Source organism: Globicephala melas, chromosome 1 (assembly GCF_963455315.2).
Source record: "Globicephala melas chromosome 1, mGloMel1.2, whole genome shotgun sequence".
In the NCBI taxonomy this organism is placed as follows: domain Eukaryota; kingdom Metazoa; phylum Chordata; class Mammalia; order Artiodactyla; family Delphinidae; genus Globicephala; species Globicephala melas.
In genome coordinates, this window is record NC_083314.1 from 155678359 (window position 1) to 155706241 (window position 27883).

General features: G+C 44.0%; 1 protein-coding gene across 9 annotated transcripts; it reads right to left on the reverse strand.

Moving 5' to 3' along the window:
• Position 1: 1 nt before the first annotated feature.
• On the reverse strand, positions 2 to 25398 carry CAP1 (cyclase associated actin cytoskeleton regulatory protein 1). 9 transcript variants are annotated; one of them, XM_060307394.1, is made up of 13 exons: positions 25273 to 25398; positions 12636 to 12757; positions 11892 to 11992; positions 10134 to 10211; positions 8257 to 8400; positions 8070 to 8155; positions 6056 to 6161; positions 4718 to 4895; positions 2813 to 2997; positions 2508 to 2631; positions 2267 to 2349; positions 1812 to 1955; positions 2 to 1176 (listed from the first exon to the last, which is right to left on the reverse strand). In XM_060307394.1, exons 2-13 carry the CDS (start codon positions 12745 to 12747, stop codon positions 1093 to 1095), a joined length of 1425 nt encoding a protein of 474 aa, XP_060163377.1. In that variant the 5' UTR covers positions 12748 to 12757; positions 25273 to 25398; the 3' UTR covers positions 2 to 1092. The 9 variants fall into 9 exon arrangements, with proteins under 9 accessions (XP_060163377.1, XP_060163363.1, XP_060163379.1 ...); XM_060307380.1 differs by having other exon boundaries at positions 11892 to 11995; XM_060307396.1 differs by having other exon boundaries at positions 25255 to 25368.
• Between the last annotated feature and the right edge of the window lie 2485 nt (positions 25399 to 27883).

The following is a 27883-nucleotide window of genomic DNA, read 5'->3' on the forward strand; positions in this document are numbered from 1 at the left end:
GCAAGTTTGGTATTAATTTTATTCTATTTTCTGTATAACTTTAAGTACATAAAGGTTCATTTCCGCAGGCCTCAGGAAATGGGTAGAAATCACAGGACAATCTCTCTTCCCACCAAAAGAAGTTGCATATTTTGGTAAAGTGTTTGTCCTAGAGGAAAAACTGAAATTTACATTAGCAATGCTGTGCAAGATTTTTACACAAGACCTAAAACCAGCCTGCAATGGAGATTTTAGTCCTCTGTTCAGGTGCCCAGACAGAAGCCAAAAGCTGTTGAGCATGACAGGGCAAGGAAGCAATGAAGACGGATGATGGGCACCCAGCATGGAAGGAGGAAGGGAAGCCAGATTCCTGGGAATGGTGTGGTTTTCCTTTTTTTTTCTCTCTTTTTAAGTCATCTCTGTAGGAAGGTGCTGGGCAGGGGCCCCAGAGAGAGGAAGGGTCCTTTAGCTGGCCTGGGTGCAGGGCACCACCACAGCAGCTAACACAGGACAACCTACTATCTCAGGTTCGGGCAGATGCAGGATGGAATGCAGAAGAAAAGGAATGCTTACAGGAAATCATTTTGCTTGGAATGCTAGATGGCCAAGCTTCAGCCTTTGGTCCCGTGCAAACCCTTGCCTCACTTGTCAATAGTGAAAATTAGTTTAAGTTAGGAGAACCAACTAGGATCACACCAGCTTCTGCTATCTTCACGCTCATTGTTAGAAAAAGATTAACTTGTGTGAACATTGTGATCTGTTAATTCCTGGGGACTGCTTTATCCTTCCCCAAAGACTATTTGTTGGTCAAATAACCCCAAAGGCTGAAAGCTAAAACACACCTGTCCTGATGTGCAGTTCCTGAAAAATGGACTGGCTGTATGGTTGAGCTGATACGGAAAAGCTGCACCTTCCTGCAGAAGATCAAAGACCTGCTATCCCACCCCAAATCTCAGCCTGAGGTATATTTCAGTGAAGGCAGGTAGCTGTGCTTCTCAAAGCAGAGAAGCAGTTTAAGAGCAGAAAGGTAGAGGAAATCTAAAAAAGAACCGTCTTGATACAGATTTGTCCCACGGTGTGAGGGAGAGGGCAAAGAACCCAGTGGCACTTCGCTTATCCAGCAATTTCTGTCACTGTGGTGACCAACTTCCGCCCATTCCATATGGTCTTGAACTGCTCAGGGACTGGGAACTCATTCTGCAAATAAAGAAACAACAGGTTTAAACCCAAGCTAGGCAATACCCTGGGGTTAATTAAATCTTAACTTTCTCCCAATGCTTGCTCGCACTAAACTCTGAGAGCAAGTAGGATGTAATGAGAGAGAAACTGAATCCACCTGAGAAAGCAAGGCCGTGGAACTGGCAGCGCACTAGCAGCGCAACATCTTCTAGACCACCTCCCCCACCGCTGACAGTGAAGCAGCAGCGCAGTGTAGGAAGGAGAACAAAGGCTCCAAAGCTAGACAGATGTAGGTTTGAGTCTGTTTCTTACTGTTCACTGATCAGTGACCTTGCAGACTGTTAAACCTATGAGGCGTAGATGGGAATGTGTATGGCTTCACGGCACCAGCTCAATAGGGTGCTGTGATTCAATCCCATTCCTTTTTGACTACCCTGAGCATCTGCTCTGCCTAAGAAAGGCAGAAACCACCCTCCTTTGGGGGTCTACTTCGTGGGACTACCTCATGTGTCTGTGCCTGAGGTGTGCACTGCTGGGCTGCACCCACTTGGTGCAGAGTGTCCATCAGCTGCGTTGGAAGACTTCTCCTCCAACGCAAGTCTTCAGTCCCTTCTGATTTCAGACCATACTACTAAAGAGATCAAGGAACTTACGAAGTCATCGCCTTCTGTAGGAATGAGGACATTCATCTCAGAAGATTTGGCACTGACTATCTCACAATCCAGTGAATTCTTGCTCAGGTAAACGTGGCAGCCATCTGTTTTGTTGATGGAAATGGTTGGCACTTTACCCATTACCTGCAGGGGAAACCAAGAGCACTGAGTCCCAGCAGCCAGCAGAACAAGTTAGCTGTGGGAAAAGCTTTCACTGTTTCACGGGATTACATGAAAAACTCACAGGTGTACAAGATACTGGATACTAGGGGCGGGTGAGAATGGGTACTGGAAAGAGCTCGTGATAAGGGCCAACTCTTCCTGCCACATCCAAAGCAGCTCAGCTTACAGACTCTGTAGAGTCAGATTCCCACCACAGCAACATCTGTGGGTCGGCTGTGTCTCTTTCAATTAATTCCTAAGGGACTAAAGGAAGGAGCCAAGTATCAAGTTACCTGAACTTTGACATCCCTACTATTGATTATCTCCACAATGCCCACCACGTCATCGAACACCAGACCGAGTTTCTTACAGTTATCTAGGAGAAGAAAGGGAGCGGGTCAACAGTATAACTTTAAAGGAAAGTACTCGATTTAAGAATTAAGAATTTAAGAATCTCTAGAAATAGGGTAGCTATGGTTCCAGCCCTCTCAAGCTCTAGGACAGAGCCTGCCTAGGTCAACAACAAGAACTCACCTACTGTAATGGAGTTAATTTTGCCCTTGATTTGCAATGTTGAGTTGACACACTTGAATATGTAAGCCACCTGTTTCAGCTCTGTGTCATCTATCACCAGGTTGGAAACATTCTCCTGATTTTCCTGTTAAAGAGATACCCCTTTTAGGAATCTCATCATTAAGCACATGCCACCCCAAAACACAGACTATGCCAAACTTTCATTCTTGCAATCTAAGCCAGAACCCTGTACTCATTTGGCTGTGCTCCGTTTAATCGCTTTGTCCCCACTCCTTGTTCCCCCAGTCCTGGCATTTTTAACTCACCACTCTCCACTTCTTGCCCTCCAGTTCAAGTAGAGCTGGCTCCTTCTTTGTGACTGGTTTGGGGGAAGGACTGACTCCTGGTTTAGATGCAGAGAATGGTTTGGGGCCACTTCGTACTGGAGCGCTCTGAGCCTTCAAGGCAGGGTTCTTGTGAGTCTTCAAGTCATCAGATACATGTTTCAGGGCTGTAAGAACAACAGCTGCCTTGTTCCTGTCCTTCATACCAGGGCTTTGGGCTGAGGCAATAACCAACTTCTGCTATCAGAAGTTAAACTGATCCTTAAGAAAAAATTCAAAGCCCCAAACCAGAGCCTTTGAGATGTTCTCTCACACACAGCTTTGGAGAAGCACTTTTATAATTTTTCTTCTACCCCAAGATTAAATTATAAAGTTCCACTTAAAAAATAAAAAAAGTGGAATGTGTGTGTATGGGGGGATAGGTATGTAAAAAGATCTAGAAAGACATACTAAGTATCAGTATATACTCACAAAATACGTACGTAGTTTTTAAAGCAACAGAGGAAGAAAAAGTAGTATGTGATAATAAAGAAAATTTGGTAAAAGGAAAAGAACCCTCGCAGCTAACCTACGACCTCCAATCAGTGTTAGCATTTGAAACTCCCCTTACAATAATTTTTCTATTCATAGTTGTTTTTTATTTAGATATAAGCATGCACACTGTTAAGAAATTCGGTTTAACCAATTAACACAATAAAAATTTTCTCAAGTTAACCTATAGTTTCTAACAATATCTTTTTTGGGGGCTTCCCTGGTGGCGCAGTGGTTAAGAATCCGCCTGCCAATGCAGGGGACATGGTTTCGAGCCCTGGTCCAGGAAGATCCCACATGCCGCGGAGCAACTAAGCCCATGCGCCACAACTACTGAGTCTGCACTCTAGAGCCCGTGAGCCACAACTACTGCGCCCACATGCCACAACTACTGAAGCCCACGCGTCTAGAGCCCGTGCTCCGCAACAAGAGAAGCCACCGCAATGAGAAGCCTGTGCACCGCAACAAAGAGTAGCCCCCACTCGCCCCAACTAGAGAAAGCCTGAGTGCAGCAACGAAGACTCAACACAACCAAAAATAAGTAAATAAATATATTTAATAAATAAATAAAAATATCTTTTTTTTAAGGAAAAACATTCGATAATCACCCTCAACAGGCTGACACGTGCCTTGCTTGTGGACACGGCCCAATCTATATAACCAATACTGGCGTTTCAGCTCCACCACTCCTAAACACTGCATGGTTCACTGCAGAAAAAGATTTAATGGCTGCATAGTATTGCGTCAAGAGGAACATACCACAGTTAACCATTTCTCTTACAGTGGGATATACAGGTTGTTACACCATTTTTAGCTACTGTGAACAACAATGTATAAAAGTTGTTCTTTCAGTGTTTTTATAGGTAGATTCCTAGGAGACTGCTGTATAATTTAGACTTCCACCTACTGTGTATAAGGGTGTCTACTTTCTCTACACCAACATCAGGTCATTCTTACGCAAATTTTCCATATGACTAACATACACCCTCTGAGGACGTGAACCACCCCCTCCAAGATGACCTCCTGAAGAGACCACACGGTAACTGGGAAAAACCTCTAGGGAAAACTGCCAGCACCACGTCTTGGCACCACAGGGTAGGTACTCTGTATATGCCCCTTAATATTAAATCACTTTCCTCTGAGGAGAGAGATTCCCCCAACTATAATGAGCCATTGTCAATTTCCATTTGAGCCAGCTCTGCTATCCCTTTAGGCAACCTGAAGGAATGTGACACCCCAAATGAATCTCCCATATACAAACCACGGTTCTGGTTTACAGACTGTCAGGTCTCTAGTCGGTAAGTTCTTGCCAAAACAACTTATTCACCAACTCTTCTTGCCAAAGCATTCACTTACCATGTGTGATGCTCTCCCCCTGATTAATCTGTGCAAACAGTGCTGAGCGTGAAGCAGACTCATCTGAGCCTGAACTGGTGGGGGCTGGAGGGGGAGGTGGGCCTGGTGGGGGGGGAGGAGGACCCGATCCAGCAGAGGGTCCCGATGGCAATCCACTCAGTTCTTTTGCCACAGGCCCCTGGAACAGTAAGTGCAGGTAACACAGTCAGCGTCTCTTCCCCTCTGTACCATCCCCAGTAGGGCCCTGCATGTGTCCAAGATACATGGGGTACCCACTGTGGCCCTTGATGCAATGATTAATGCTCCCTACCCACACCCAACTTGGCTTTATTCCTTCTCACCCTTTCCCAAGGATCCAACTCAACTCCGTTTTTCAACCTTCACATTTTTCCAGCTCTGAACCTATAGTTCTAAATACTTACTTAGTGTGTCACTGGTACCTCAGACTCACAAAGTCCAAGACTGATTTCACCATCACACCCATGTCTCTATTTCAGTGAGAGATATTATCAACCAAGCTTGACCATTCAATCTTCTTTGAGTCTTCCAACCCCCTCGATGTCATTAAATCAGTTTATTACCTTGGTTATATCTCATTCTTTTTTGTACCAGCCCCTAGTGCCATGAGCACTTCCATAGTCTGAGCATAAGCCCTTACCCCTAACCTATATGCTAAGACTCTTTTAAGGACAAATAGGATCATTATCACTCTCTTGCTCAAATACCTCTGATAGTTACTTATCACCTATTATAAAGTCTAAAGGTCTCAACTACCTTCCTTTCCAGCCTTTCCTCCTAAATATGTGACTCTCTCTCCTTATTGAAGCCAGATGACCAATCTCTACACTTACTTTGCATTTACTTTGTTTAAGCTTTGCTGTTTACTAGTATTCCCATTTCTCCCACTTCTGTCCTATACCTGAAAAGTCTGAGTATACCTCTTCAAAGTACAGTCTCTCCCAGTGAGAATCATTCTTCTCTTCTTCATACTCTGTAGTGTGTACCTTTATTATAGCACTTAGCTTGGTGATTTGAAGTGGGGTTTCGTATCTGTATTTTTAAGCTTCTTGAGGGTTGGCACAGTGTAACTCATCTGTCTCTCCTTCCAGCCCAATCATTGTCCCTGACCCATGTTTACTGATGCTGAATAGAACTGACTATTCCTTCTCTGACCCTTGCTTTCTTTACTCTTTTTCCCCTTTCCTTCTCTCCTTTTTCTTTCTACCCTCCACTCTGAAGACTAACATTCCTTCTTAGACCTTGGTAGTGCTAAAGTCTAAGAAACCTGCAGATCCTGGCGGTTTCCTGGAGCGATGAAGGGAGGGGAGGAGCACTCACCGTTTTGCTCCAGGCCAGGCCAGTGGCATGGAACTCCTTAATGTAAGCCTGCAGCTCTGTCCATATACTCAAGTAAGCTTTGACCCAGTCCACATGCTTCTTATCCCTGGGAGAATTAAAGAAGAACTCATCACAGGCAGTCAGGGTACATTACAATAGTGATTCCAGATCCCCTCCTATCTGTGAACTCACATCCTCTTGCCTGTGGCGTTTTTTAGGCTCTGCTCAACGGCGTAACTGAGCTTTCCTTCTTTTTTTGAACCTATTCTCTTACCCTAATTAGACCAAAGTCCATATGGATAGGGACTCCAGATTATATCTTTCTATCTCTTACAGCAGTATTCCTCAAACATTTTTTAAAAGTAGCAAAACCACTATTTCAAAGTAGACCTTAGGCAGAACCTAATATACAAAACTGATAAAAGCAAACATTCTGTGCATGAAGCCATGGTAGAGAGGTCTCTCGAGCATCACTGTGGATCTCTAGGACTCCAAGAAACTCAAGTGCCTTATAGCATAAGCCTTATGTCAAAAGTATGCCCTCCTCCTAAGAAATTAAAAATAAAAACTTCTGTTAGGAGGAAATAGTCAGTATTAAATTATAGAAACAGCACTGCACTATAGTTCAAGTCTCCTCTCTCTAATTTAAAAAAAAAGTTAAAAAAATTTTTTTGGCTGCGTTTGGGTCTTCATTGCTGCGCGTGGGCTATCTCTAGTAGTGGCGAGTGGGAGGCTACTCTTCGTTGTGGTGCGTGGGCTTCTCATTGTGGTGGCTTCTCTTGTTGCAGACTGCCAGCTCTAGGCCCGTGGGCTTCAGTAGTTGTGGCACACAGGCTCAGCAGTTGTGGCTCGTGAGCTCTAGAGCACAGGCTCAGTAGTTGTGGCGCATGGGCTTAGCTGCTCTGCGGCATGTGGGATCTTCCCCAACCAGGGATCAAACCTGTGTCCCCTGCATTGGCAGGTGGATTCTTAACCACTGCGCCACCAGGGAAGTCCTCCTCTCTTCTTATACATTATTAGCTGGAAGAGTTTATGATTGTTTAGCATAAAGCCTAATTTCCTCAACTGTAAATTGCAGAGTATATGGTGGAGTATAATGAAAACATTGTGATGCTTAATCCCAGGTTACTGGAAGGATCAAGGAGCAGCCTGGTGTTCTGGGACATTTTTCACCCACATGAAGGCTTATTCCTTCACAGATGTTGGATAACTGATGATGGATAGAAGAAAGGAAGGGTTTGGAGAGTTATGCAGCTAAGTAATACCTGCCTGCAGTCACTCCAGCTCAAAACCAGCAATGGAGAAGTAGACACTGGTGGCCACGTGTGGTTGGACGTACAATGACTCCCCTTGTGCAATACCTGCAGTGGTCAGGCAGCCTTCATCTCACTTTACCTGACCACGTGAATAGTCAGGGTAATTTTCTAGTAAATCTTACTGAATCTTTTGCAACTGGGCCAGTTAGAAGTTTTCAACAAAGGAACAAAATCTTGACCACACAGGCAAATAAAAGGGCATTAGACCATTTTACCTCCTAAACCTGGAAGGGTAAGGATGAGAAGACTCGAAAGTCCTCTACATGGCTTCCCTGGTGGCGCAGTGGTTGAGAGTCCGCCTGCCGATGCAGGGGACATGGGTTCGTGCCCCAGTCTGGGAAGATCCCACATGCTGCGCAGTGGCTGGGCCCGTGAGCCATGGCCGCTGGGCCTGTGCGTCCGGAGCCTGTGCTCCGCAATGGGAGAGGCCACAACAGCAAGAGGCCCGTGTACCACCAAAAAAAAAAAAAAAAGTCCTCTACAAACCCTGGAGAAAAAGCAGAAGAGGAAACAGAAACACTTCCTGCTTGCAAATACAGCTTCTATGAGCCAATATCTATCAAACTTTCCAAAAAGCAGCCCTGAGATAAGAGAACCAACACAGCAGCCAAAGGCAGTCTTAACTTAACACAAAGCACTACTCCAGCAAGTAACCAGCTGGGTTTGTCCTTTACCCCTTGAGGACAGGCTGGACTTACACGTCTTTGTACTCCTTGAGGACTCGGTTTGTATAAAACATGGCAGCATCATTCATTTCCTTCACATAGGGACCAGGCTTGGGAGCCTAGAAAAAGAGAAGCTGTCAGTGACTTGGGGCCTCTCCAGCCATATCACCTTGCCTCTTTCAATCTGTCCCTTCCCTCCCATGGAAGCTGTGCCGCTCACCATAGCCACCCAGCCCAGGGCCTGGATACTTTCGCTGACACCTGACAGGTGATTGAACAATTTGCTGCCTCTGTTCTTCTCCCGAAAGGTTATCACTTCTTGGATCTGCTCGGAGATGGGTGCCAACAAATCGGAAAGCTTATTCTAGAAAAAGATGCAAGAAAAGACTGAGGTTAGTGTATTTTTATAGAAGCCTTTATGTTGCTCAACTCTGATCCTCAAGGCAAGAATTCTTCACGAACTACAACAGCATGCAAATAAACTCTGTATTTATCTTGCAAAGATTCACATGGCTACAATACTGCTCATCATCTCACTCTCCTTAGACAGCTCTAACTACCCAGGCTGGATTTTGTGGTTCTTCATGATCAGGACCCATACTCCAGCTGTACCACAAAATTCTACCATTTCTGCCACTTGCCTCTTTTCTGTCCCACTAACAGCAGACACTAGTTCATTTCTGGGCTCCTCTCTTTCCATCTATCCGTGTGCTCCTCTGCGTCATGAGGGACAGCACTCCACCAACCACACCGGCCTCCTACAGCATCTATCGTCAGCACAACCAATTCTGGCACCTTATCACACACCAGCACAATTTATTAATGGACCCATGTAAACATGCTTTTCTTTGTCATTGATTCTTCAAAGACAAGGGCTTTGTCTTAGCCCTCTTTTATAATCCGTATAGCCCTCAACACGCTGCTAGCCATATAGCAGCTGCTGAGAAGAGATCTGTTGAATCAAATGCAATTAGAGGGCTTGGCACTTGAGCAGACAGCTTAGCAAAATGGATGAATCTTGTGTTTCTGTGTTTTCATCCGAAGCTTGGTTTCCTGAACATCTCATTTCTCAGATCTTAGCATGAGAACAGTCTAAAGCAGGAGTCGGCAAACTTTCTGTAAAGAGCCAGACTGTAAATATTTCTGGCTTTGCAGGCCATACGGTCTCTGTTGCTATTTTTCAACTCTGCCGTTGTAGTGCACAAAGCAGCAACAGACAATACTTAAAAGAATGGACATGGCTGTGTTCCAAAAAAAACTTCATTTAAAATAGGTGTCAGGCCAGATTTGGCCTGCAGACTACAGTCTGCCAATCCTCGATCTAAAGCAAGGGAAAGATAATAATGTCTCAGCTGCCTGATTTGTTGTGGAAAGTGTGGGCTTGGAAAAAAGGTTTAGACAAAATGCTTTAACTATTCGAGACAGATTAAAAATTAGAGTCTAACATATTTAACATTATCTTACGCTATTTTTACATTATTTAGGCATGCCAAGGGTTCACAGATATTAATACAGCATTAGTAGGAAGACTTATTTTATTAGCCTTCTGCCTAGGAAAGCCAAATGCAAAAAGAAGAAATGAAACAAAACTAAAATGTTTGGCTCTGAGAAAAATCTAAATTTTCTCTAATTTATTTTCATACTTGTGGCAGCATAAAATCTTGAGGTAGGAATAAAGTTAAAGAGAGATGCCTAACCACTGAAGGGTGAGGGGAGAAGCAGTGCTTTAGGAGTTTTAGGATCTCCCCAGCAGCCTTACTAAGCCCACCCATAGTGGAGCAAGAGAACCACTCTCTGGGTCCCAAAGGGCATAAGGGACAATATGATGAATTTGGGCTAAGAATGTCTATTGAGAGAAGCAGCAAAGTCCCAGGGATAACTACAGTCCTAAGTAAAGTGATAGAAAAAAAGCCATTAGAGCCCAATAAATATATACTCAATGGCACATTCCCACAGTGGCGCTTAAAATCTGACTCTCCCTCTGGGACTTGGTGTGAACATACATGAGCCTAGTAGGTCTATCTTAGCATGTTGTGATAGCTTAGCAGAAAGCTCTCAACCTGTCCTGTGCATCAAACCAACTAGTAATGAACTTACGCCTGCTGGCTGCTGGCATTGAGAGGCTGTAACCAAGAGCGCTCGCTCCAACTTCAGACCCGTGTGGACCATCTCCGCCTGAAAAGGAGAGGAAAGGAGAAGAATCAGCTATCAATGACACTTTACAACTGGAGAGGTCCTGGTAAGAATAACCTGAAACCTCCACTTGCATGTACTCTGGTAGCAACCCAGGCACTGCATGTTGATTTCTTCAAGTACTCCTGATTCTTGGGACTGATGGCAGACTAATATATCATTATTCCTGCTGGAACTAATCAGGGATATAATCCAGAGTTGGAAATGAAGATAATTGGGGCTAGCTTTCAATGAAGTCAAGTCAGCAACTGAACATGCAGTGCGATATGAAGTGCACTGAAAATCCCTCTTACCTCTCATCACCTCCCCCGCCCTCCCAAATCTGTTCTCAAGAACTAGAGGTAAGAGTTAAAGCAAAAACCTAAATTTATGCCTCAAATTCTCAAGGTATTTACTCCTTTGTGTTAAAGCTATTTTTCAAAAGTTGGACCATGACCTATCACAGGTAATTAAATCAACTTTGTGACCCCATAACCTGCACTTTATTAAGTGAAGGAGAATAGAACAATGAGTGCAATACATCAACTGGAAATTATTTCCAAAAAAAAAAGTGCAACACAAGTAGCATAATGTGAAACTTATATCTTAGCTACAAATATGCATTTCTTTTTTTTCTTTTTCTTTCTTTTTTTTGGCTGCGCTGTGCGGCATGCGGGATCTTAGTTCCCCAACCAGGGATCGAACTCATGCCCCCTGCAGTGGAAGTGCAGTGTCTTAACCACTGGACCACCAGGGAAGTCCCACAAATATGTATTTCTTACTGAAGGTCATGACCAAGCGTTTAAGAAACATGAGGCTATAAGCACTACAAATACAAAAATTCAAATTCAAGTCATATATTTTTTCTGGATTTGTATTTTTAAAATATAAAAGTAAAAAAATATATATATAAGTGATACGTTTTAAAACCTTTTCAAATGTGACCTACTGTATAAAGTAAAAATGCAAGCCCCACACTCCTATCTAAGTCCCAGTCCCACCCTCTAGAGTTAACACCATTGCCAACAGATGGTATATAAGAGGCTCCAAATAGCTCTTCCAAAGATCAAGCAACCAGTTTTGCTGACGGGTCAGGAAGATCCTAAACATGGTTCTTGCTGACAAAGGATCACTTAGAAGACTAGCAGGAGGATTCTGGGTCTCAGAGAGAGAGAGACAGAGTAGGGGCGGGGGTGACAACGTGGGTAGCAGCACATGAAGGGAGGTTGGTGGAGAGGCACCTGTCATTGCCTACTTCACATTCGTACTGTGGGCTAAGTATGAAAATAACTCACATTAGCATAGCTTTAGCATAAGTACCATGCTTAGTTTTATAAATGCTAAGTCATGATGATGACTCCTTTGAATAAGCCACCCCAGGCTTGGTTATATAACACACTGGGATCAGGCTGGTAGCATGTTCTCACTACAAAGATGAACCAAGCCACATTTTATGCACGAAGCAAACTATCTGTATAAAAGAAGCCCATGCGGAATATGTGATAAAAGCAGGGAGCCTGGAAAAACCTGAGGAAATGTTCCAGTGCGTGGACTGAGTTCCTCAGTGCAGGTAGAAGAGAAGGAGCCAGGAGCCTCTCAAGGGGCTCTTCAACCAAGAATGAGTAGGATCTGAAGAAAGCCACCAGTCCTTAAAAGAGGGAAAAAGGGGCCAAACCTCCTTACATGCTTCTGCACATCTCCCCCAATCTCTTTACTGATCTTGAGGTACTCTGCCACAGGACCGGCCAAGAGTGAGTCAAATGCTTGCACATATGGAGTCGTTCCTGCTGAAGACAGACACACCACGAAGAATTGGTCACACACCAGAAAGAGGATTTGTTAAAGGCACTTCCATATGAAAGCAGAGAGGCAAGGTAACACAGTAAACAGAAGGCTGGAGCATGAGTCAGGAGCCTGTGTTCTAGCTCCAGAACCACCATTAACTTCTTGTGCGACCCTGGCTAAGTCCCGTTTTCTTGCTGAGCTTAATTTTCTTTACCAATAGAATGAAAATAAACAAAATGATCCCCCTCAAGGTTACTTTTAGCTCTAACATTCTGACTCAATTGGGCATGTGCAAAATGGCCAATTTGCCAATTGTCTGGAGAGAGGAAATTTAATATCACTTGTCATTTGACTTACACTAGAGTCATTTTGCTAAAGAAAGAACAGGAAATATCACACAAGCAGGAAGTTCTCGTGTTAAAATAACTTAACCACAGGCCTCCCTGCACAAGTCACTTCCTCCCTTATCCGTTCACAGCAATAACGAATTATAGGCAATGAACTTTCTAGATTAAACGTTTTAGGGAGTTAGCTCCAAAGGAAGGAATATACTGCGACAGAAGAATTTCCGGCCAGGACACTCAAGTATTCACCACTCAAGTATTCACCACTCAAGGTTCTGCTGGCTTGTATGCTGCTTACCTTTTGCAGCACTGTCTGCATACCCACAGTGCATGTCAGAGACCTGGGAGACTGCCTCCAGGCGGCCCACTGCTCTCTCCAACCTTTCTACCAGATTTTGCATGTCAGCCATAATGTAGCACCTGCTGAAACAGATCAAATGTCATTTGTTGTTTTAATATTCCATAGAACCTAGGGAGAAAAGAAAAAAAGAATACCCTGGGAGTGAAGAGGATGCCAATTCTGAGGAACAGAATCATTTTACAGTAAAATAAGATGGAAGATAGTCTAGCATATTTGCAAAATCATAGAGACTTCATTAAGCAAAAGAACTACCCAGGAAACAGTGTTAACTGAAAGCAAATGCTTACTCATTCAAATACTTACTGGATATCACCAAATAAATATTTGTGTAAGAATTTAGAATTTACAAAGTACAGTCTCATATATTATCTCAGTTTAAGCCTCTCAACAACTATTTAGGAATGGAAAGATAATTACTATACTCTCAGAGATAGGAAACAATTTCAGTGAAGTTAAATGACTTGCCTATAGTCTCACAGTTAGCTGGTAGGGAAGCCAGTCCTCAAATTCAAGCCTTATGGCTCTAAGTTTTGTGTTTTTTCCTACAACATCCTGCTGCCTACATATGGAATGCCCAAAACCAAGATGAATAGGGTATTTATCCTGCCCCCAATAACTTACTGTCTAATAGAGAAGACTTTACATGTGTACTAACGACTGTAAAACAAATAGAAAAAAAAAATTAAGGTGACATAAGTTGCAGAGAGAATAACACAGGATTTCAGAGAGGGGAAGAATATATCAGCTGGAAGGATCAGATAAGGCTATTATGGCAAAGCTTCCAATTGAGCCGGCTTCAAATGAAGGTGGGTAGGATCTGGATATGCAGCAGGGAAGGAGAACAGACACACCCAGAGAGCTTGTTACAGATCTTTCACAAGTACCAACTTATCTGAACTAGCCTCATTCAATGTCTAATATCCTAAAGAAAGTAAGCTCCAAAAGAGAAGGGACCGTCTCTGGTTTGTTTCCTAAACAAGTTTATCCTCTACCATCTAGACCACTACCTGGCAGGTAGAAGGTGTTCAATAAATATTTTAGAAGTTAATGAACCTGAAGTATAGTATCCCAGAACTCCAGAAACAAGGGTTCTGAAAGTTACCCACAAATATACATAAATGAGTGTTAATGTTATCAATATACATCGACATAAAGTGCTTTAGATTATAGGTGATCTCATAAAAATCAGTCAGTGTAATCACAATCAAAGACTTGACTTGGAGAGATGTCATTTCAAAGCGTTAATTTATTCAGGCAACTGAAGCCGAATGAACTCAACTCCCTTGAAGCCACCTAAAATGACCATAGCAATTATAATTCCCTCAAAGACAGCTACATGACAGAATATCTCATTTAACACACATTGTCCTCCCTGTGGAAGAGAGAAGCAACTCAAAAGATAAACTAAGGAAGACAATATCATCCCTGTCCATTCTTTTCTGTGTACAGGCTCTGATCTCTCAGAGCCCGGTGATTTGCCAGAGAATGTTGTTTAAAAAAGAATCAAGGAAAAAAATAAGAATGCGAACCAAATAAACCTTTCCATTCGCCGGCCTAAAGAGGTAGCAGAAGCCTCCAAATCTGTACTCTACTCAAAATGGAACAGACTATGGAGCAGACTATAAGTATCCAATATACTCTCCCTTATGTTATGGCACAATCACCCAAATATCCAAACTGCTGCCCTGTTCATTCTGGATACTATCCAGGGACAGACACATATAATCCACCACACTCTGTAAATCCCAGGGGAAAAGGCAGTGACTGCAATAAACTCCCAAGCTACCTTGCATTAATAAATACCACCCATTCTGTTATAAAACATGTTCCTTCGGACATAATGGATACTATAAGTTCCGGCCAGTGTGAACATGATAACACAGTACAAGCATCTCTAAAGGCTGCCAGGGTTCGTGAATACTTACCAATCTGAAAAGCTTAATAATACAGCTTCATGGATTTTGGTTCCTTCTTTTCCATCTTTTACTTGTACTTTAAGCTTTCAATGCTAAACAAGCTATGGTTCTGCTGTTTAACTTAAGCAGAATGAGAAAAGACAAAACAGCTATCATTATAGCTAATCTCATTCCACCACAAATCAAATATAGGAGAAGAGTTCCTAGTTTTTTGTTTTTGGTGGGGGTGGAGTTAAATTTGAGATGTTATGGGAAAGAGTGTCTAGAATTGAAGGACCAAAAGACACACCTTGTCTTATTCTTTATGTATGCATATTCGTTCTTTAGGTGGTCATGTCCACTCCAAAGCTGTCAACTACCATTATCGCGTTACTATCCAGTTCACTTGCTGAGTGATACCACCACAACCACCTATAGACTAACAACTCCCAGAGCAGTGTATCCAGCTCAGGCCATCCTTCTGGGATTCAGAATTCCACCTAGACATCTCTACCTGGATGTCCCAAAGGACATCTGAAATGTCCAAAACAGAACTCATCATTTTCCCTAGCACTGCTCCCCCAGACTCACTGTCTCAGTAATCCAGCACTACCAGCAATCAAGATAGTAACCTGGAAACTGTTAAGCAGTACAGTATAGTGGTTAAGATTGTTGTTCTTGGGGCTTCCCTGGTGGCGCAGTGGTTGAGAGTCCGCCTGTCGATGCAGGGGACACGGTTCGTGCCCCGGACTGGGGGGATCCTACATGCCGCAGAGCGGCTGGGCCCGTGAGCCACAGCTGCTGGGCCTGCGTGTCCGGAGCCTGTGCTCTGCAACGGGAGAGGCCACAACAGTGAGAGGCCCACGTACCGCAGAAAAAAAAAAAAGAGTGTTGTTCTTTAAAGAAGTCAGAGAGACTGGGAGTTTGAATAGTGGTACTCACTGGCTCTGTGTCTCAGTGTTACCAAACTTTCTCAACCTCAGCTTCCTTATTTGTAAAACAGGGACAACAACAATATAAAATCCAAAGGGCTATAGTGAGAATAAATGAGGAAATACATGTGGAAGTGACTGGCTCGCTCAGTCCTGAAAAATGGTTAGGATTCCATAAACATTAACTAAATGACCTCCTTACTAATCTCATCAGTCATCAAAATCCATAGGCTCTATCTTGCATATCATAAATAGATGCCCCTGTCGTCATCCTGATTGATAAAAATTCGGTCATCGTGACTTTGCCTAGATTACTGCAATAACCTCCTCACTAGTCTCCTCTAATTCCAGTTACAAACCCTCTTTATCCATTCTCCTTATTACCACAGTGATTCAGAGTAAAGTCCAAGCAAGGGTTTCCATAAACTGGCCCTGCTTTATTTCCTACTACTCTGCCAGTTTTATCTCCTGCCACACCTTTCCTCAACATTCTACAGCAACCCAGAACTACCTGCATTTTCCAGAAAGAGTTATGCTTTCTCTCACTTTTGAGCCTTTACAGTGCTATCCACTCTGCTTGGCTGCTTTCCCTTCCCAACCTGTTCCTTTTCTCATAACTCCTACTGCCTTTTTCAGATTCAGCTAAGGTGTCACCTCCTCTAGGAAGCTTTTCCAGTTTGGTATGTTTTCCCTTCTCAATCTGCCCCCTCTCCAGAATTCCTACTGTCCATTCAGTCTCAGCCAAGGTATGACCTCCCCAAGAAGCATTTCCAATATGTGCTCCCAAATATCATCGTGTACTTATCTCTACCACACTTTAACACACTGGTTTAAAATCATTTAATAGTCAACAGGCAGTCACCCTACAGAAGAGACCATGTCTTGCCTTTGTAATTCCAGTACTATAAACATGGTAGGCACTATAAATACAATAGGTTAATAAAGGTCCTTGGGAAAAATAAATACATAAGTGCCTTTACCCCCTTCTCCCCTCAACGCAAGTCTGGTTATCTCCTCTCTGTGTCAAATCTGGGGAGAAGTGTGTGTGTGTGTGGGGGGTGTTCCTTTCTTTAAAAAAAAAACACATTTTTTTTTGCCTGTTTGTAGGCTCTAGCAAACATTCCCATCTTTCAAATAAACGCTGCCTTCTTGGGCAGAAATTAAATTGATATAGAGATCTTCAAACCAAGTGCCATAAGGCAGATAACCTTGTTTATTAGATGATATAATATTAATTAAAAACAGAACTCCCTTAGAGTTGTAGGTGCTTTATATCATCAAACTGCTGCTTCTTTTGAGACTTAAAATAATTCTGTGACATATATTATAAAGATACTGATCCCCATCTTTAGAATGAAGAAACTGACAGAAGTTAAAAAGCCTGCTAGGTATCAAACAACCGGTGGGAGAGAACCTAACCTTGAGCACAACTTTTCTGAGGCTCTTTTAAGCAATTAAGTGACTAACCGGTTCATCACAGCATGCAGCCCCAGCTGTTTGCTAAGCACAGCACTGTGGGTTCAAGGTCTCTTTATGGTGTCTTTAGGCACATTATTAGCAGCTTTCAATTCCTCTGCTCTCAGTTTCCTCTATGGAGGCCAATATTTTTTCACATTCAGTAGACGACACATGTTTGGAAAGCAAATATTTAAAATAAGGTTTTTCCCAAGAATACAGAATTGCCAGAGCAGAAAACTATAGCTCTGCCTAATCTTGCTCCCTGCCATTTCTGACTGACAGTAGCCAAGAACTATATGTAAGCCTCCGTAAATGAAGGTGCAGATTCCCAACTATTTAAGCATTCATCATAAAAGCTTCAGAAGGAGAGGCAGTCCTAATTACCCAAGTCTAAATAAAACTTGGATTCAGGAGACCAAGGTTTAAGTTCCAATTCTGCCACGTATTAACTGTGTAAGTTTAGGATAGTCATTTAATGGACCCTCACTTAGCACACAGAGATGTAAGGATCAAAGGAGTTGGTTTTATAGATGAGGAGTTACTTCGGGAGCCTTAAAATGCAGTTCAAATGTAAAATGTTATTGCTGCATACCATGTAATAGAATACAGGCTCCAGAAACATGGCAATTTATCCATTCTCCCCACCCCGCTCCCCAGCTGCCCCCACCCCCAAAATCTGCAGCACCTAGAACAACCTGGCACACAGAAGACACTCATAACACGAAAGTCCTTAGCATTGTGACAGCTACTGAAGAAACAGAAGACCCGCGGTCTCTGCCCTCTAGAAGCTTTCATTCTTATTGGGAAGGGCAACGCAAATGAAATACCAATGGACTAAATACTGAAGACTATATTTTTTAAAGTTCTGTTAGAGATTAACTAATTTCATTTGGATTGGGAAAAGTTAAAGTTACCAGCTAATACAGTGGAGCTTTTTCTTTGCAGAATGTTGTATGGTCCTGAATTATATAGTATAAATGACTACATGCTTGGAGAAGAAATCAATGAGGACTAAAGGTAGTCTCAGGAGGTTTCAGGAGGGAAGTGGGGCATTTTGACAGAAAAAGTAAAAGAAAAAAGGGAAGACATTCCAGAGCAATCAAAAGCAAAGAGAGACCAAGAAGGCTATGTACAGAAAGTGTGAGAAGGTGAGCCCACATAGTCTCATGGGAAATAAGCAAGCTGGGCTAGGTTATGGAGCACTGAAACCTGGGCAGTATTTGAATTTGATGTTGTGATAAATGTGAAGCCATTCAAGGGTTTTGAGAGAAGGAATAATATGACGAAAGCAAAATTTTTACAAGTACTGTCTGATAGCATGGGTTTTGGAGGAAAAAAAGGGAAGATATTAGGGTCTAGGTTAGGTTGAAAGCTGTTCAACTAGCTGCAAAACAAAAAAGTGGTACTGTAGGGCTTCCCTGGTGGCGCAGTGGTTGAGAGTCTGCCTGCCAATGCAGGGGACGCAGGTTTGTGCCCTGGTCCGGGAAGATCCCACATGCCGTGGAGCGGCTGGGCCCGTGAGCCATGGCCACTGAGCCTGCGCGTCCGGAGCCTGTGCTCCGCAGAGGGAGAGGCCACAACGGTGAGAGGCCCACGTACCACAAAAAAAAAAAAAAAAAAAAAGTGGTACTGTAAAAAATATTTTTGCTATCGCAAAGGAAAATAATAATCACTTTTAGGCCGCTAAGTGACCAGCACCTGAATTAACAGTAAAATAGTTTCTCTACCCTGAGGGAGTCTAGCAGGAGCAACAAAGCTACCTTCCACTGAATCATTGGCTCTCAGGATGAGGAGGGAGTCTAGAAAGCACCATCTGATGACAGAACAGACCTTTCAACATTCTCAGCAATTAGTCAGGTAGCCTCTATTCAAACACCTTCAGTGTGGAGAACCCAAGACTTCTGGAGGCAGCCCATTCCATTCACATAGCTCAAAGTATTTAAAAGTTCTTCCTTATATGGAGGCAAAACCAGTCTCCCTGCAACTTCCACCCACTGATCTTGGTTCTGCCCTTGGAGGTCACACAAAACAACTAAGCATTAAACACAGAACAAGTATTAACTGTGTGGTACTAACTACTGAGTTACAGTAGCATTCAGAGAAGGGAGTCAAAGATGACTCCAGAGTTGCAAATCCAGGGGAGTAAGAGAATGATGACACTATAGGAAAAAACAGGTTTCTGGCACGTTCTAGCTAAGGCAAGAAGATGAGGTCAGTTTTGTATGCACAGTTTGAACAGAAGATGAAGCTTCCAAGTGGGAATGTCCAGTAAATAGTTAGAAATTAGCTTGGGGAAGAATCAAGGCTAGAGATCAATGTTTACAAAGTCATCAGCAAGGAAACATCATAAAGTCATGAGACTGCATAGGCTTTTGGAGGGATATCATGCAGAGCGAAAAGAAACCAGGAGCTTGATTCTCCAGCAATTTCTTTTGTGGTCTGAAACCAAGCAAAATCAGAAATGGTCAGTGATTCCTGCCAAAGCTGCTTCATATTCTCATCATTCTAACAATTCAAGCAACCCAATTCCTTCTGCCTGTCATTCGGAAGTAAATGGAACCAGGTTACTCCTGCAGTTCTTGCCTCTTCTCACCAGGCAATTAAGGCAGTGGAATGAATTTCGACTCATAAGAAGTTGCTATGCTTAAAATGTTTTCTACTTTGTCAGGTAGTTGTTCCTCTAAGTCATACCCTTAAGTAAAATCGAAAAGAAAGCAACTACACAAGTCACCCTGTATGCTATGGTAGCCCAACTGATCTGCTTCAAAATGCTTCTGTTGGCCTTTGCTTTGTAATTCTGTTCCCTAGATGTTATCCTAAGAAAATAATACTAACGGGAAAACTGATAGGCATGAAGATGTTTAATGCTGTGTTAGCTTAGACTTCTAATTACAGGGGAAGAGCTAAATGCACTGTGGAAAAAGACCTGAAAAAGAACACAAAATTTACAGTGTTTGTCACATTCGAGTGATGGAGTTTTAGACAATTTCCCCGTTTTCCAAAATTTTTTTAACATAGTAATACAATTTCTTTATAATAGAAGACAACAAAACAAAACAGCTCCACTTGGATATCTCTCCTAAGCTACCACTAAACTATAAGGCATTAGTTAGTTCTGCTCCTAACAATATAGAAATTCTCATCACTAGACTCTAACATGCTACAGAGCAAAACCTACACATGCTAATAGGATACTTACAAGTTGGCTGATTTAACCCAGAAACCAAAGAACAGACACCACTTTGCCCCAGTAAGATGCCATCTAAATCTAACCCAAATCAGGAGCCACTGTTCTTCCCCAAGCATTTGGTTTCTCTGATGAAACCAATGACATTTAGTGCCTGAGTCACTGCCACCTGAGGTTTAGATTAAAACAGAAAGAAAGGCCTGTCTCCTGCAGAGGGAAAGAATTCTACCCAATATCAGCACTTGTCTCCTGACCATTAAACATGGTCCTCCATCTAAAATTCCAGGAGTGAGTAAAGCTAGTAATAGTGTACAAGCTGAAGTCAGACTTGAAAACTAGCTGTTTCAATGCTCTGGGGCAAATAGATAACTTTGTGTGGTCAAGGGCTCCCCTCTCTCTCACATTCAAGGAATATTACGAAGACTAACACCATAAAAGCATTCAGCAGGCATCTTTTATATTGTGTAAGGAAAAACTGCATTGGTTGATTTCAACTGGTAGTTGCTGTAAACAGAACAGCATTTCCCATTCTCATGCATAAAGATAGATTCAAGGATGCCATTTGTCCCTAACCATGATTCAGCTACAGCTAGAGATACAAAAAGATCTGCGACTGCAAGTCTATAATTAACTTACGTGTAGGAATTTTAATGACCTCTGGAGGGAAAAAAAATAAAAAACAAAACAAAAAAGCAAGCTCACTTCTTCCATTAAACATTTCAACTATAACTACTTTCCAGTAGAATAGAAAAATTTGATACAACAGGTCTGGTAATACAAGGCAAACAAAGCTGCACTGTAGCTGAGGAGTATTTTTAGAGTTGATGGTTTTTATTAGGTTTACATGATGGTATATCAAGAACAAATAGTTTCATGGTGAATGCTAGAGCTGCATTAATTTAAGGTTGATGAAACTACAGTCGACCCTTGAACAACACGGGGATACGGGCGGGCACTGGCCCTCAGTGCAGTGGGAAATCCTCCAATAACTTTACAGCCAGCCCTCCATATCTGCCCGTACAAGTGGACCTGCGCAGTTCAAATCCATGTTGTTCAAGGGTCAACTGTATAACAATTTTATCAGTCAAAATAAATCTTGAGTAACAACATCATAAACTACATCCAATGTAAAATAAATGATAATCCCTATCCACTAAACCAAGCTGTCTAAATGCAGGCAAAGAAAACAGGAATTTATATAGCCCCAGTATAGGGGAAATATAAATCTGCTGACTTGCACTGTCAACTAACACCAACCTCATTTCTAGTGAGTGCCTAAACAATGGCCTTTCTCTATTAAGATCACATCCTCTGAGGGAAAAAAACACAAAAAGACAAGTTCTTCAAGGCCCACCCAGAAATTCCTTGAATGAACAATAATTCTTGATGCCTCAGTGAAACCCATGATTTATTCCTTGCAAGGTACCCAGCGTTTATCATGTGCCATACACTGGGCTAACCACGGCCATGGAGCCTGCCCTCAGAGAACTGAGTTGGAGAGATAAGACACTGCACAATCAGAGCTATGATACTTTCTCATGCATTGTTCTCAATCGGGGCAATTTTGTCCTCCAGGAGACATTTGGCAATGTCTGAAAACATTTTTGGTTGTCACAGCTGAGGGAGTGCCCCTGGCATCTAATGGGTAGAGGCCAGGGATACTGCTGAAATCCTACAATGCACAGGACAACCCCATGAAATGAAGAATCACCTGGCCCAAAATGTCAGTTATGCTGAGGTTGAGAAACCCTGTTCTAATGTAATAATGAGCAAAAGGTAGTGCAAGAGGTACAAATAAAATGCTGATGTAATAGTTTAGGACTTTCTAAATTAGAATGTCACTCTGTACCACCCAATGAAAACTAAGATGAGGGTCTGACTGTGGAGAACTCTGTAAATTGGACAATAGAGTTTAGACTTGATTCTTTGGGAAAATGAAGCCAGTGAAGGGTTAAGATGAAAATGGTTCTTTTTAAAAGAGTAGTCTGGGGCTTCCCTGGTGGCGCAGTGGTTTAGAGTCCGCCTGCCGATGCAGGGGACATTGGTTCGTGCCCGGTCCAGGAAGATCCCACATGCCGCGGAGCGGCTGGGCCCGTGGGCCATGGCCGCCGAGCCTGCGCGTCCGGAGCCTGTGCTCCGCAACGGGAGAGGCCACAACAGTGAGAGGCCCGCGTACCGCCAAAAAAAAAAAAAAAAAAAAAGAGTAGTCTGGTTATGGTAGAGAAGCTGAAGTATAGATATGAAAGCCAGTTTAGTAGAAAGTAAAGAAAGAAACTGATGAGGACAAGTCAAAGGAATAATCACTAGGACTGGCTAAGATATAGCTTGAGGATCCTCAGATTTCAAATCTCAGGATTAAATTTCAAACCAGAGGGTTCAACTTTCAATGACACTGCATTTGCTTGTTTAAGTAAAATGAATCTTTGACTCACCATACTTCACAGAAAACTGAAAGGAGGAAGTCACTTTTTAAAGGCTCAGTCCCTAGTTAAAAAAATAACTGCAACTAAACAAAGGTATATATAAGCAAGAAAAGGGGTGAAAAAAAAGTTCATCCTTCAGGTTGGAAACAAAACATTTTACAAACTAAACAGCTAACCTCCTCAAGGCAAAAATACACTCACTGAATCTTAACAATACCACCACTTTTAGTTTGCATGACAGGTTGTACTTGACAAAGTACTTTCACAGTTACCATTTTATTTAAACTCTGCTGAAACATAAATTATGTCCATCTGATTGATGAAGTATTTCTGGGGAAGAAAAAGGGGGGGAAATTCCAACAGAAATTTCTTTATACTGGACAGCAGCAAGTCAAACAATCAGCAAAATGCCAACCACAGAATAAATCCAAACGCATTCATACAAGGCATCAAAAGCCCTTCACAACCTGGCAGCACCTACCTTTTTTTCTGGTCTTATCTTCTCCTACAAACCCCAGGCTCCAGTACTTCCCTGAACAATATAAACCCTCTCCTGCCTCCACACCTTTGTCTTGCTCTTTCTTCTAGTTGAGATACCTCATTAGACACCTTTGCTTAGATGTGCTGCAAACACCTCAAACTAAATATGCCCAAAATTCATTTTCTTTCCATGGCACCTCTCCAACTTGACCCTCCTCTCACAGTACCTATATTGGTGAATGGTGCTACCCAGTTCCCTAAACCAGAAAACCAGACAATCATCCTAGGCTACTGCTATTTTTTCATTTCCATAAACAATCAGCCTTCAACTCTATGGATTCCATCTTTTTAATATTGCTCAAATTTGATCCCTCCTCTCCTTCCCATTCTCATTGTCTTCATGGTTCAAGCCATGTTCAAGCTTCCAAACACTGGTCTACTTCCTCATTATGTTCCTTCCCCCTTGACAGGCTGAACTAAAACATCAATCTGACCACATCATTTTCCTACATAAGAGCCTGCAAAGCCTCCCCACAGCTTTCAGGGTAAGCTCCAAATTCCTTAGCATAGTTTACAAGGGCCTTCATATGGGAACCACCCCCACCCACTTCCTCCACTTCTCTGAGCATTACTGGAATTCCAGTCATGGTCTTTCACATGTCCAGATTCCATGTCCTTGCACTGGACCCTTTGGCTGGAAATCCCTTTTCCAGATTCACCATACGGCTAAACAAATCCTGCAGGACTTAGCCGCCCACTTCCTCCCTAAAGCCTGGAAAGCTGGCTCAGGTATTCCTCCTCTCAAGAGCCCTGTGCTCACACACTATGACACTGTAAGCCACCCCTGATTTACTTGTCTGCCTCCTCCTCCACTCCATGAGAACTACTTTATTCTTAGTCACCAGGGCTAGATGCCTCATTTAATATGTGCCTCACACATATCAAGGGCTCAATAAATGGCTGGTGAATGATTGATGTGCTGGGCTGCTCCGGTTTTCACTTGAACAGGGAACCCTATAAAGAGCTTCAACTGACAGTTCTGATACTAACTTCTGCCTTAAGTTTCTCATGCTCTCTTCACTGAGCTCTTCATGCTTCGAAACTCATCTTAAACCCTGCTTCTGCAGAATGGATTTTCCTGAGCCCCTCATTACATACTGCCAAAGCACCCTGTTCCTCTTTCCTAACACTCATCACATTTATAATTATTTGTTAAATTCCCTGCAAACACTGTCAGCTCCGTGAGGGCAGGGTCTGCCTTGTTTTGTTTCTGCCTTCCCTGGATGTGGCCGAGTGCCTAACAAAGAATAAACACAATTTGTTACACTGAATTTAATCCTGTGAGGTGAGCAGAGACCTCCACTTAAAAGATGACAAAAATGAGGCTCAAACAAGTTAAACAAAGCGCCTATGGCTACCGATGCTTGGCAGTGGGACCAGCCCAAAACTGAGCCAACTGGTTTCACATCCAGAAGTATGCAACACCTTCAACAAAGTTAACTTGGCTTTTCAGGATCAGAGCTATAGACTAGAAGAAAGGGGAGGCTCTCTGACTGCAAACACAAAAACCCGATCCTCTCTTTTTAAAAAAACTGCCCAGGTGTGCCAAACAGGCTGCATTTTTAAAAAGTTCCACGCAGCGAGTAACCTTTAACCTGCAACTGCCCGTGAGACGATACCTACTGGAAGACCACCCCAAGGTAGAGAGAGGTTCCTGGGAAATGAACGGGGGAAGGATATGGGGCCGGTAATCTAAGGAGCTGAGGTCTAGACTCCGACTGTTTCCGTCGCTCGCTGTAAGATCTTGGACCAGCCTCCTCTCTCCGAGGATCAATTTACCCATCCGAGCAATGGGGGCGAGACCAGGGATAGAGAAGATTCTAAGGTCTCGGAGGTTCCCTTCAGTCAGAGCACCTTAGGAATCAGGCCTCCGCTGAGGCTGATGGCCAGAACCGCGAAGTCCAGCGGAAGGGGCCTCCCCAGGAGAGCCTGGCTCAGTTGGTCACCGCGGCCCCACCTCAAGAGACCGCGCCCAGGATCCCGGGTCGGCCTGAGGGTCCCGGCGCCGGCCGCCTCAGGGGGGCTCACCGCATGCGCCTAGGCCAGAAGGGTCATTAACAACGCCAGGGGCCAGTGGGCCGCGGAGGGGACCATAGTCCCTACCCCGCCGCGCACACTCACCTCAGAGATATGCCTCACCTCGGGACTGCGATCAGCCGCTCTCCACTTCCGGCAAGAACCGCCCAGCAATCCTCGCGCGACCCACTTCCGTGCCCTCACTGGGCGCGGCACCCCCACCGGAAATGAACCGCCGGCCGAAACGCCGGCCCAGAGGAGGGACCAGGGAAGAAGACTGGCAGCTCCGCTCTTGACTCCGCCCCCTACTCGCCACGCCGGGGAGAGAGAATCCCCACTAGCCTGGGAAAAGAGCCCCGCCCCCAAGGCGGGAGCGACGGGGGGCGTGCCTAAGGATAGCCACGCCCTTCTATCAACCGCAGCTGCCGGAATCGCCCGGACCAATGAAGGGCCGAAATTACTGGCTAAGCTCCACCCCCGGAGAAGGAGGACAGATGAGTGGTTAATTCTCCTGTCAGTTTGGCCTCATTGGCAAAGGCCGGTCCCTTTTCACGGTAGTCGGGAAGGGGTTCAACCCTTCAGGCCCTAATAGGGTCAAGCCGGAGGATTCTCTGAGGGCGGGAATCACGGGCGGCCGTCTACTCTCCGAGGGGGATCAAGGCTAAGCTCCGCCTCCCTCTGGGCGTTCAAACCTCAGTTTCCCCGTTTGTGACGTGGGGAGGCTATTGCTCTGGACAGTGTTTCGGGAGGACCTGCGGAGGCTGGGTGTGGGGTAGGGTCGGCGGGGGCGCTCGGGCCCAACCCCGCGTTTCTGGGCATGCCAGCCGCCGCCCCACTCGCTCTGCCCCGGGCTGGGAAGGTGGAAGCTCGCCCCACTTCCTGTTTGTTCGGTGCGCTCTGTGACCATAGATGGTCAGGTCTGGGGCCGCGCGGAAGCCACCGTCTGGCAGTTTGGGAGTCCTTCCTCTCTGCGCGCAGGGTGGTGTCCCCGAGAATAAGATGAGCGGGGGAAAAAAAAGAAAAAGATGAGCGGAATTAGAAGGTATCCAGCTCCACTCGGCTAAAACCCGGCTTATGAGGCACCTTGCCCGGGCTGGGCGTGGCCAGCTGCCTGTCACTCAGACCGGGGGAGGTTCTGCACGGTGGCCGCGGCGCGCGGGGAAGACTTCTCTTCGGTGCTTCTTGGGTCTGGGGATCAGAGCTTTGTTCCCTCAAGGCTCACACTTTCCAACCAGTGATTATCCTCCTACAAAGATTTTATTTACAGAAAAAAGTGGCAAGTTCCCACCCCTTCAGTTGAACGGCTGTGACGGCTGCAAGCTTCAAAGTTGAATGCAAGCGTTATATGCCAGAGTCACTCATTCAACAAATACAATTCTTATAATAACAGCTACCATTTACTGCGCGCTGAGTACATGCCAGGCCTGTGCTGAGTGCTTCAAGCGCATTTTCACTTTAATTCTAACGAACTCTCTGCGGTAGGTACCATTATGGCCTACAGTTTTAAAATGAGGTGGCTGAATTACTTGCCAGGTTCATAAAGTGTCGGAATTTTGAAGGGGACACATCTATCTAACTAAATCCCAGAACTTAACCCCTATGATAGACCGAACTGGAATCATTTGCTGCAATTTGGAGGCAGTGATGCCCCTGGTGGGGAGACATCCTGGGTTCCAGTCATGGCTTAGGCGCTTACCAGGGGTCAGACTTGGGTCAGGTTACCTGACTTCTCTGAACCTGGGCCTCTTCTCAATTTTATGACTCCCAGAATATTTACAAGAAAATGACCACATGACAAAATATGGAACAAAAACTGCAGTACCTTTTAAATATTTACATTTAACAAAAACACTGTCTCTCACACATGCACACCAACTCTATTCAGACATAAAATTGAAAGGTTATATTTGAGTGATTCATGTGCGTGTAACCTAGGGCAAATAGCCTCCCTGGCCCTTATCATAATCAGCTCTACACTTAGCCCTTCTAAATCTCTTTCCGGATTAGAGACAGGAAATACCAAAACCATACATGCATCCTAGAGGAAGGGGAGAGAAAGTGGGAAACAGGAAGGAGAAGGAAGAAAATAAGGAAGAAAGTTTCCCCATGCATAAATTGGGGATAGTAATTCGGGGTTGTAATGAGAAATAGAAGCAATGTTCACAATGCCTGCCCTTCAGGAACTTCTAATCTTTTAAGAAGTCTGAACACAGGTACTTGTAACTCCAATGGGAGGCAGTTTAAGAACAGTATCTGTGACTTTTTTTTTTAAATAAATTTATTTTGTTTATTTTATTTTTGGCTGCATTGGGTCTTCATTGCTGCCTGCGGGCTTTCTCTAGTTGCAGCGAGCAGGTGCTACTCTTCGTTGCGATGCGCGGGCTTCTCATTGCGGTGGCTTCTCTTGCGCAGTACGGGCTCTAGGCACGCGGGCTTCAGCAGTTGCAGCACGCGGACTCAGTAGTTGTGGCTCACTGGCTCTAGAGTGCAGGCTCAGTAGTTGTGGCGCATGGGCTTAGTTGCTCCACGGCATGTGGGATCTTCCCAGACCAGGGCTCGAACCCGTGTCCCCTGCATTGGCAGGCAGATTCTTAACCACTGCGCCACCAGGGAAGTCCATGACTTTTATTTATTCATTTATTTATACATGGAAAAAAAATTACTGAGTTCTTCTGTGCTAAGCACGATGCTACTTTGTACCAGGCACTACTAGGAGTACAGCAGTAGAGAAGTC